Raw genomic sequence first — 11962 nt, 5'->3', positions numbered from 1 at the left:
TTTAAGAAGGGTTGCTTCTGAGCAGTAGTCAGTTCATTCCTTGTTCACTGCTCTGGATTATTTCATATGGTGTTTGGCTGTGTACAGATGTAAGTTTACTGTTTGTTTTGTATGGTTTGGATTTATTTGCAATTCCTTGATTGTTTAATTATTTACTTATTTTGTTTAAGTTCAGAAACCAGTCTGATACCTGTGGATGAAGTCATGTACTGGCCTTGGTGAAATAAAACTTGTAAATGGATATTGCCTCAAGGCGCTTTAACTGACATCCCATTGTGATGCTCCCCCTACGAATAAGCAGTAACCTAAGAGTCTCTTACAGATTCCACAAAAATATTAAGCAGCCCAACTTTTTTTCAACTGTGACAATAGTTAAAGCCCTTTGAGCAAAAACATCAGCATATTAGAATGATTTCTGAAGCATAATGTGACACTAAAGACTGCAGTAATGGCTGCCAAAAAATCAGCTTTGCCATTACAGGAATTAATTAGACTTAAACATTTATTAAAATAGTAAACAGTTAAATTAATTTTATTAATTAATATTAATTCTTTATTTATTGTGAAATTAATATTTCACAAAATGACTTTTCAAAGCATTTTAATCAAATAAATGCAGCCTTGGTAAACATAAGAGATTTCTTTCAAAAACATTTTTAGAAATCTTACTGAGCACAAGCTTTTTGTGCTAACAATATTGTACAACAATAGTGTATAATAATATGATATAATTATACTGCCTTTCCTGTCATACTGTATTGTCACTTTTTAACTTGTATTAAATTCTACTTTTGCACTCTGCAGAATATAGCATATGAGAACCATATAAAGGTAAATAAATAATGATCATTTTTAGGGTGAACCATTTCTTTAGTGGAAACAAGCCAATATATAACCCGGCCTGATAGTGCTGTCCCTGCCAAACAGGTGTAGCCGTCGACGGCCCAAGCAGAAATGTTCAATGATGAGGAAAATCTCCACTGGCTTCTCAATATTACCCATCTCTGGCTCCTCTGTTATGATCAGGTCTATATCCACATTAGCATGAATGAAATCGCCATCTGTGCTGCGTCTAACTGTGCCTTTGATACCCATTAAACAGTGTTCCTGAATGCACACACAAAAAGGGAGATGTCAGACAAAAATGGTTATTAATTAGTAGCAAAATATCATTATGGCTTGCCCATTGCTCTAACCAGTTAGGACAGTGTCTCTTACCTTAGTCCTCTGGAACACTGCCTTAGGGTCCAGGGTTTTGGTCTTGCCAGGATTGTTTTTGTTGGTTTTGATCCAACAAATGTCTTCACATCACCTGAAGCCCCATTTCCTCAGACACTAAGAGAGAAGATTGAAAGATGTTAAAATATGTTTCCAAGACTCATACCCAATGACTGTATGCAGCATTTTTTGTTTATGTGTATGTCATTTACATTATCATGCGGCATTCAAATCAATGAAAATGTGCTGAATATTACTTCAAATCAAAACAGAACTCATATTAAACACTTTCTTGAGATCACAGACATATCAGATATATTTTGAAGATTAAATGTCATAATGTTGTAATTAATGTTCAGTTTCTTGCATAGCCCAATCATTTAGCTTCATAAGACCTCAATATAACGCCAGGAGCCACAGGTATTAATTTTGTGTTGATGTGCTGATATGCTTTTTTGACCAAAAACGATTGTTTCAGTTAAAAATCTTCTTTCCTGTCCTACTGAAGAAAAACATCACCTAAATCTTGGACGGCCTGAGGGTAAGTAAAATAACAGCACATTTTTGGATGAACTACCCTCTAAGATTATGATTAGGGCAGGTGATATGTACAACAAACAGTAATATGCCACATTGTGAGATTTGTACCATTCGGCCGAGATCAAGGCCTTCTCCTGAACCACTCCACAGGAATACAAAAGAGCGAATACATGAGATTTCCTCTATGTTCAACTTCATGATCTATTCCAGAAACAGATACAAATGATAAAAAAATCATGTAATTTATGAAATCAGCTTCAATTGTTTTCCAATGCACATTTTGAGAGACATTTGCAATAACTCACATTGTCCCAGGTCCAAAAGCGCTCGTTGGCAATGATGCCCGACTCTCTGTAATACTCCTCCAATGGAGGCTCTATCAGAATCACATCAAACTTACACTTCAAATCTCTCAGATCAAATGTGTCTGGATCTGCCTGCAGATACCTGACACACACACACAATCAAAAATGCATATTTCATAAATACATGCAAATGAGACATACAACAGACCTTAGTCACCATATTGAATTTAACAGATAAAAACGAGGCTGTGAGGGATTGATTTACAGACTTTACAATGGCATGCACTGCATAAAGGCCTAGACTGTGTAATTTTCACAACTCACATTTTGTTTCATCTGCCAAACAATCGGATGTTATTCAATAACAGTACAATCCATTGAACGCATGTACTTCTATCCTTGATTTCATCCCTATCAAAAATTAAATATGTCATTACTCTGACTAAGGTATATTAGACAGGTCTTAAGCATCTGCAAACATCTGTTCTATTTCTCATTGTCTGACAGCAGGTTTTCTTACATGGGTGGGGTGTTGGTGGCAGCAATAAGCTCATCTTTCAGTCGGATGAGCTCTCTTTGTTTTGGGTACTCCTCAAATCTGTCAGCCAAACCTAAAGCACAGCAAAGCACACAATTAACCCAGTCTCACAGCTGGGCATGAGAAAGGAAGAAAAGGAAAAAAATAGAAAGAGACTGGACCATTTACCGCCATCTCGGATAAAGTTCTGAGGTCTATGACCTGTGTCCACAAAGTGTTGGCAGTAATCATTGTGAGGATTTAAACTCTGAGTGCCCTGTGAAACAAAAAGTGATATTATCTTGAAAACAGCTTGTAATAACTTCATATGTGTTATTTAAAAAAAAAAACTCTAAATAATGTAAGATTTTACATGCAATTGCTATGTAAATCACATAACTGTGTTTAATTCTACCTTTAGGAAAGTGCTGGAGTCTTTGTACACCTCTTCATATGGTCCGCTCTCCTCCTGCAGTGCAGAGGCTTCCATCACATGGTTGTTTCAAATGTATTGTTCTGATTCTGAAAATTCATGTTTTAAAAAAAAGTATTTTATGCTCACCAAGGCTGCATTTATAGGCTATTACAAATACAGTGAAACAGTAGCATAATATCGTGAAATATTATAATTTAAAACAACTGTTTTCTATTTTAATATATTTTAAAATGTTATTTAGGCTATTTCCTGTGATAGCAGTTGAATTTTCTTCATCCATTACACTCTTAAAAATAAAGGTGCTTCAAAAGGTTCTTCAAGCGATGCCATAGAAGAACCATTTTTGGTTCCACAAAGAACCATTCAGTCAAAGGTTCTTTAAAGAACCATCTCTTTCTTACCTTTTTGTAATCTGAAGAACCTTCTTTCGCCACAAAGAACCTTTTGTGAAACAGAAAGGTTCTTCAGATGTTAAAGGTTCTTTATGGAACCATTTAGACAAAAAGGTTATTCTATGGCATCGTGAAGCACCTTTATTTTTAAGAGTGTAGGCTACTCCAGTCTTCAGTGTCATACGATCCTTCAGAAATCATTCTATATGCTGATTTGGTGTAACATTTCTTATTACCGGTTTATCAAAGTTAAAACCAGTTGTGATGCTTGATAGTTTTTAATAAAAAACAGCCTAATAGTTAAATTTCTTTTACTATCACTTTTGATCAATTTGATGCATCCTTGCTTAATAAAAGTATTCATTCCTTTAAAAAATCTTACTGCCCCCAAGCTTTTGAATGGAAGAGTGTATTTTTTTTATTGCAAATTGTACACAACAAGACAGGGAATCAACATAAGTTAATAAAAGTATTCATTCCTTTAAAAAATCTTACTGCCCCCAAGCTTTTGAATGGAAGAGTGTATTTTTTTTTTATTGCAAATTGTACACAACAAGACAGGGAATCAACATAATAATTATTATACTCACAACAATAACAGCAACAAAGAGGGGGAAAACACAACAAGGAACAGGAATCAATAGAAGTACAAAAAGACATCAAATAAAAATACATTAAAATAATAAATAGGCTATAGAGAGAAAAAGAGTTTCAGACAGTTTTTTTTTTAAAGCTCTGAAACATTTTCAAAAACTCACAAAGAAATAGGCCTATATATTAAAGGATGGCTTAAATTTTTTTCCATTTGCATGTATGAATATGATATTTACCCAACAATAAAACAAAGTTGACAACATCCGGAAAGAAAAGAGAATTTAAATCACACTTAAAGAAGAAGATGTCTTGCAAAACAAATGGAGGAATTGTTTCCACTTTTGCTGATAACCAACTATGAATATCAAACCAGAATTTAGAAGTAACCTCACAGTAAGAAGAAGTGTGAAATTTTTATTTAGACAAAATGAAATACAGAAAGACATGTGAAGCGGTTTTAACGACACAAGAGGGCAGACATGAACCTGGTTTCGGCTGTTGTTCATTGCGGTCATCCCTGAATCCGTGATCAGAAGATTTCACACTATAGAGCCCCGGAGAGACCAAAACCGATGACCAGACTCTTACTGAAATAATGCCAGCACTGTGCACTCTCATTTAAGTGCAGATTCTCAGAGGTTCGGCGCGTTCCTTGAGCTTATATGTAGTGCCGTGACTATTTTGGAAGTATTTTTAAACAATTTATTTGCGATATTTTGGTTATTCTGCACCTTGGCATCTTTGACTTGAGACATCATATACTAATTTTTGACCTTCTTTTGCAAAACTTCAAATCTCTGGTGACTCAATCATCAATATGCATGAGTCATTAAGCCCCGGGCTTCTTAGCTTTCTCTTTTATTGATCCGCGGCTGAGCTGCTCCGATAACAGCCAAAGACAATTATGAGACAACTCAAGGACCATGTCTCCACATAGAGGAACTGGAGAGGAACTGTTCTTGTTATTTAGGTTATGGTGACAGTGGCAGACAGGTTGATCGTGATGGATGTGAGATGTCGATTTCTCTTCACCGTCTGCTCGCTGCTCATCGCGTTCAGTGACGGGTCTCCGTTCACCGACTGCATTCAGAGCAAAGGGAAAGCGGGGTTTTACGAGGGATCCATAGACTCAACCGAATCAGGCGTGAAATGCATGAACTGGAGAGATGTGCCGGGTGTTATAGAGCGGTATCCGGGAAAAGGGCTCGGGGATCACAGTTTCTGCCGGAATCCGGACGGAAGAATTCGGCCCTGGTGTTTCTTCCCAAACAGCCGAGGACGCATAGACTGGGGTTACTGCGACTGCAAGCAAGGTAACTGTTACCAGACAAAAGTATCTAATTTGCAAAATCAGCCGTTTATATGAACTTATGTGAGGGAAGAGCTGTGCGTCAAGCTGGTTTTATTTTCTTAAACAAAAGAGTTACCTCCACGCGCCTAGTTTGTTCAAGATTTTAAAGATTAGTTTAATGTTTGTTCTTAAATATTCTGCTAAATTTATGATTCAGGATTAAACCATAGGCAGGTCAAAAATAGTGGAGGGCACGCAAGCAAGCTTACATATTAACTTAATAGGCTATAAATGCATCCACGCGTGGGAAAGGTATTTGCGCGCCCCAGGTAGCCTAAACTGAGAACAAAGCGGCCAGTCTCATCCGGTGCAAGAGGCCGTTTTATCATATGCTTAAAGACAATCTCCAACAAGCAATTTTTGTAATTTGATATAATTTCGGCTGCAGCATTGGCTCTTTAGAAGTGCTTAATTGTGCTCTCAGCAGGCTCGCTCGCTCTCGCGCTTGGTTATTTCTGGAGCGCGAGGTAAAGAGTTAATGCGCTGATGAGGAAGCCAGTACGATGCAATTTGACAATCACTCAGTATTTGAAATTATAACCTTTGTGACAACGTGAGAGAATAAATAGTTTTGAGACTTATGTATTTTACGGGAGACAGGGGCAATGTGTCACACCTTTTACCGCAATGAATAAGGTAAGTTTGTTTTAAAAGTCAATTTGTGTATAGAAGTCTAGGCTACAAAAAAAGCTAACATACATGTCCACTGGTTTTCCTAAGAAAAAATGTTCATGGAACACATGCTGACCTTTGTGACAACATGCCCCAGTGTGGGATAATGTGACATATAGCCCCAGTCTCTCCTGTGTCACCAGAAACAATGAACTGTTTTGTGGTACATAGGCAAAAGCTGTGGTTAGTAGGTACATTTTAAGGATAGGAATGTGCATCCTCATGGTCTCTGATTTATCATGACATTTTCATCAAACTCTTTTCTTATAATATCCCTAGAAAATTTGAATACAGACACAAATAGTCTGATGATGTAACCCACAGGGTCTAACATTGGCCATGGAAAGAAAACTTGGAGAAGAGGCCTAAAACTGTGGGCCGAGTTCCTCCATAATCTTTCTGTATTTTTTATTTTTGACATTTGTTTACAACCTTTCCAATTATATTAGTTAAAAAGCTCTTTGCGTGTGGACATTCAATGTTTTAATGTCTATTAAATGGGAACCGGATGAGTTTATTTAAATATTTTAGTATGTTATTAGTTTATATTTCCAGCACATCAGCCGACTGTCAATTTCCAAACATTCTGTGAATATTTTGAAGCGCTGAAATGTTTGAAGAACATGTGCTGCCATCATGTGTGTACTGTGTGTGATTTATATCTGCTCTGAATGCAGCAGCTGGGCTGCACATACTGTAAACACTTAATGCATGAAAAGTGCTGTCACACACAGCAACCTGTTCCAGTAGCAAGTGGATATATATTAATGCTGTTGTGGCCAAAATTTGAAAAAAATCTCAGTCTTTTTAATGCAAGTTTACATTATTCTATTTTATGTGTCTAATTTTATGTAGTATTTTGGGTAACTCTTAGGTTAATACAACTTACTTGGCATATGTTACATTAAAAGTATAAATTATTGCACCGTTTTGCCCAAGTTTATTGTAATTTGATAAGAGTCTATATGAGAACTGAAATAGCTCTTTTAGTCACAACTGCAAATTAATATACTGTAAATCTGTGAATATTATGTCCAGTTAGTAAAGTAATGACTTTTCTCATCTCTGCTCACTGGCTTTATAATAGACCTGATTGTACTGCTTGTACTCAATAGCTTACATTGTTTCCATGACATACATTATAGCTGGCAGTAATTTGCAGTATCACACACACACAAACACACACATTTATTATAGAACTGACGAGAACTCATGTGGAGGTTAAAGCATTCCTCTGTCTTCACATAAAGCAAGTCAAGGATTTATGTTTTCTTGCTGCGTAACTGTGGGAATATTTGTAATGTTCACCTTTATCAAAATTACGGAGACCAGCGGAACCAAATGCTTGCAGAACATTACATTTTATCACCTGTCTGAGAAGGGTCAACAACACAAGTTTAACTTGTGAACTTTGTGTGCCTTTGCAGGTTCTTTGCGACTGCAGGGAGGCAGATCCAAGCTGGATGGAACAGTAGAAGTGTATCTGAATGGTGTGTGGGGAACCATCTGCAGTAACGGCTGGGATGACCGAGATGCCGCTGTGGTGTGTCGACAGCTGGGACAGGGGTAATACACATACACACATATACATACAGTATGTATAACATACCGTCATAACACTTGTACTGTTTCTGTAGTTATGTATACTGTGTGCAATATCTTGATGACTTACTACATTTGCCAAATATTTGCAGTATACCACAGAGCACACGTGTAGAATGTCTCATAATGCAATGCTTTGAATTTGACCTTCCAATTCCGAGTATTATCACCCACAGTGCAGGGCTTAATGCTTACCTTTTGCCTAAGGAGGAGCACATGTGCACCTAAGTTGAAAAAAATGTTTTTACTTAATAAAGGGATACAAAGATTTGATTTATAAGAATACAAAAACTACACCAGGTTTTTAAACATTTCTGTTTAAATTGTACTTAATAATTATGTAATTATTTAAAGGCCTACTGCAGGGCTGTCCAAACTCAGTCCTGGAGGGCCGGTGTCCTGCAGAGTTTAGCTCCAACTTGCCTCAACACACCTGACTGGAAGTTTCTATGCCTAGTAAGAGCTTGATTAGCTGGTTCAGGTGTGTTTAATTAGGGTTGGAGCTAAACTCTGCAGGACACCGGCCCTCCACGCCCGAGTTTGGACAGCCCTGGACTAAAACTAGACTAAAATACTTCAGCTTTTCTTCGACTAAAACTATGCTAAAATGTTGATACTTTTAGTCGACTAAAAGAGCACACGTGTAGAATGTCTCATAATGCAATGCTTTGAATTTGACCTTCCAATTCCGAGTATTATCACCCACAGTGCAGGGCTTAATGCTTACCTTTTGCCTAAGGAGGAGCACATGTGCACCTAAGTTGAAAAAAATGTTTTTACTTAATAAAGGGATACAAAGATTTGATTTATAAGAATACAAAAACTACACCAGGTTTTTAAACATTTCTGTTTAAATTGTACTTAATAATTATGTAATTATTTAAAGGCCTACTGCAGGGCTGTCCAAACTCAGTCCTGGAGGGCCGGTGTCCTGCAGAGTTTAGCTCCAACTTGCCTCAACACACCTGACTGGAAGTTTCTATGCCTAGTAAGAGCTTGATTAGCTGGTTCAGGTGTGTTTAATTAGGGTTGGAGCTAAACTCTGCAGGACACCGGCCCTCCAGGACCGAGTTTGGACAGCCCTGGCCTACTGTATATGCACAACACAGGACTTTAAATGATAAACAAGACCGAAATACGCTGTGACTCTTATTTTGAAATGTATATGCTTTGCTATTTCCGACTGCTGATTCAAAAAGACGAGGGAGGTAAAATATCATGCACTCTTAAAACCATCTACAACATATTGCAATATAAACATCATAAAGTAAACACTGGACAAAATTCATCAACAGTAGATCACAAGCAATCTATTTGCAAAAATGTGCGGCATTCACTGATTGTGAATCTGCAAGCCTGTAGAACACGCAATGCAGTTGAGTTGCTACTTTGAAACATGCAGCTCTTGTATTTATGTTTTTAGGCTTAATAACCCCATTCCTGTTTTTCTATCCCCAAAGTTAAGACATCTTAAAATATGAATTCATATTTTTTAAATCATTATTTAAGAATTTTTATGATCTTAAATTTCATAAAACTGAGGATAAAGGTTCTTTTTTGTTTGCACACATGCTTCTAAATACATTTTACAGAACATACACATTTCTTTTTAGTCGCAAATGATCGTCAATAGAGTCAATTTAAACATCTCCTTCTTGACTTATTCAGCAGGACTGTCAAGAGTTAAAGGAATAGTTCAACTAAAAATTTTAAATCCACCATAATTTACTCTCTAATGCCATTCCAAATTATTTTACTTAAAAAAAAGCAATTTAATACAAATATCAAAAATTTTAAATTCTAAAGTACCATCTTTGAGATACTAACAGGATGCCAGTTTTTGATTGAAACATGCAGTGTGCTGAGTTCATATGACAACAATGTCTTATATACTGGTGTTACTAGTATAATGCATATGGTTTCACGTTAAAAATAGTAGGCAGTATACAGAGTAAGAGCAAAGTAAGAGTGTTATTTGGACAGCCCTGGCCTACTGTATATGCACAACACAGGACTTTAAATGATAAACAAGACCGAAATACGCTGTGACTCTTATTTTGAAATGTATATGCTTTGCTATTTCCGACTGCTGATTCAAAAAGACGAGGGAGGTAAAATATCATGCACTCTTAAAACCATCTACAACATATTGCAATATAAACATCATAAAGTAAACACTGGACAAAATTCATCAACAGTAGATCACAAGTAATCTATTTGCAAAAATGTGCGGCATTCACTGATTGTGAATCTGCAAGCCTGTAGAACACGCAATGCAGTTGAGTTGCTACTTTGAAACATGCAGCTCTTGTATTTATGTTTTTAGGCTTAATAACCCCCTTCCTGTTTTTCTATCCCCAAAGTTAAGACATCTTAAAATATGAATTCATATTTTTTAAATCATTATTTAAGAATTTTTATGATCTTAAATTTCATAAAACTGAGGATAAAGGTTATTTTTTGTTTGCACACATGCTTCTAAATACATTTTACAGAACATACACATTTCTTTTTAGTCGCAAATGATCGTCAATAGAGTCAATTTAAACATCTCCTTCTTGACTTATTCAGCAGGACTGTCAAGAGTTAAAGGAATAGTTCAACTAAAAATTTTAAATCCACCATAATTTACTCTCTAATGCCATTCCAAATTATTTTACTTAAAAAAAAGCAATTTAATACAAATATCAAAAATTTTAAATTCTAAAGTACCATCTTTGAGATACTAACAGGATGCCAGTTTTTGATTGAAACATGCAGTGTGCTGAGTTCATATGACAACAATGTCTTATATACTGGTGTTACTAGTATAATGCATATGGTTTCACGTTAAAAATAGTAGGCAGTATACAGAGTAAGAGCAAAGTAAGAGTGTTATTTAATTTTTTCCCAACACCTAAATACAAACTGGACAGTCCATGCACTGTTGAAATATACAGCATTCATTATGTCTGTCCTCTGTGAACTTTACAGTAGTAAGGGATGTGCAGAGAGACATTTAAAATGCATTACTTGTGTTGTATTCAGTTTTTGAAGCTCATTGTTGTCACTACTGGGATAGTTACTGTGTTCTGATGACCCTATGCTGCCCGTTTGTTTATTACCTAACCACAAAACGACCTTTGTAAGGTTGTGCATGGAATCCTTTGGTATTTGACCCCAGTGAGCCAAAGGTCAAAGGTCAGTTTTTCACCTTTAAAATATGGCATATGCTTAGTGAGTTGTCCAGCAGTAAATGTGTGCAGGTGTTTTAAAAGATTGCTGATTTCTCCGGAGAGTTCTAATCTTTGTCACGAACACACCCATGTGGTTTGTGTCTATCACGCTCACACGCATGCCTATCTGAGAGCGTTCATCTGAGATCATTACTGAGCGTGCTCAGAGAGAGGTGACCGCAGGGTCTCGTAGATCACATGACACAACAGTAACAGTTATAAGTCTGACAAAAAGTATTATTTTACCATTAAAACACAAATGGACACATACACATGTGTGGACCTGTCATCATCTGACCTGGGGAGCTTAGAACCCATTTGTAATTTATGAATAATTCATTGGGTCTCTCAACTTTGATAGATGAATAGACATTAATTATTTAAAGGCTAGGGAGACAGATAGACTTCACAGACTTTGATTTATGTCTTCTGTCTGTCTGTCTACCTCAGGGGTTCTCAAGCCTTTTTGGTCTGCACTCCACCCATGTAGCAGAAGCCTTACACATTAAGATCTCATAGGCAGCAAATTATGTTCTTAGGAAAAAACACATTTCATTGTTTTGTCAGTTTCATTATCATTGATTTATTACACATTTTTCATCCCCAACATCATTTTAGGACATCATAGTAATTCTCTTGTTTGTATACTGGCAATATACAGTATACTGTATATATATATATATACTATATTATATATATACTATATATATTATAGGGCTGGGTAAAAAATATAGATATCTCGATATTAATCGATTCTCATTTTTACGGAACAATATCGATTCTTAAATTCCAAGAATCGATTAGTCTAGCCTGTTTTCAGTTAATGGATGGAACGTTGAATCCAATATAATACAATAAGCATTGTGCTTTGGTACTTTAAATTTTTTTAACTTTCATATTTCAAATTCTGTCCGTTCTATTGCAGTATTCAAACAATAAATGCCGTTTTGGCGCTGTTTAATGTGAAGTGACAGACCGCTGTAGTGCCTCAGATCAACAGACGCAGCAGCGCGAGGCGCACATGAACTGATCATCTCCTCCACATTAATACCAGTTTCAGCACAAAATAAACATGACTAAACATCCGAAGGTAAGTTAAAAGAAAGAGTATAACTTTACA

General features: G+C 36.3%; 1 protein-coding gene and 1 pseudogene across 1 annotated transcript in view; one reads left to right on the top strand and one right to left on the bottom strand.

Moving 5' to 3' along the window:
* The window catches only part of LOC107551555 (N6-adenosine-methyltransferase subunit METTL14-like), a 5766-nt pseudogene extending 2696 nt beyond the window's left edge, over positions 1-3070 (bottom strand).
* A 1894-nt stretch (positions 3071-4964) lies between these two features.
* Positions 4965-11962, top strand: part of LOC107551563 (neurotrypsin-like) — a 37263-nt gene continuing 30265 nt past the window's right edge. The window contains exons 1-2 of the mRNA XM_016233204.1: positions 4965-5315; positions 7453-7591. Of these exons, the coding sequence (XP_016088690.1) occupies positions 4976-5315; positions 7453-7591 (479 nt within the window). The 5' untranslated portion in view covers positions 4965-4975. The remainder of the gene's footprint in view (positions 5316-7452; positions 7592-11962) is intronic.

The sequence above is a fragment of the Sinocyclocheilus grahami genome, unplaced genomic scaffold (genome assembly GCF_001515645.1).
Source record: "Sinocyclocheilus grahami isolate Dianchi unplaced genomic scaffold, SAMN03320097.WGS_v1.1 scaffold427.1, whole genome shotgun sequence".
In the NCBI taxonomy this organism is placed as follows: Eukaryota; Metazoa; Chordata; class Actinopteri; order Cypriniformes; family Cyprinidae; genus Sinocyclocheilus; species Sinocyclocheilus grahami.
This window is presented reverse-complemented; position numbering and strand designations above follow the sequence as displayed.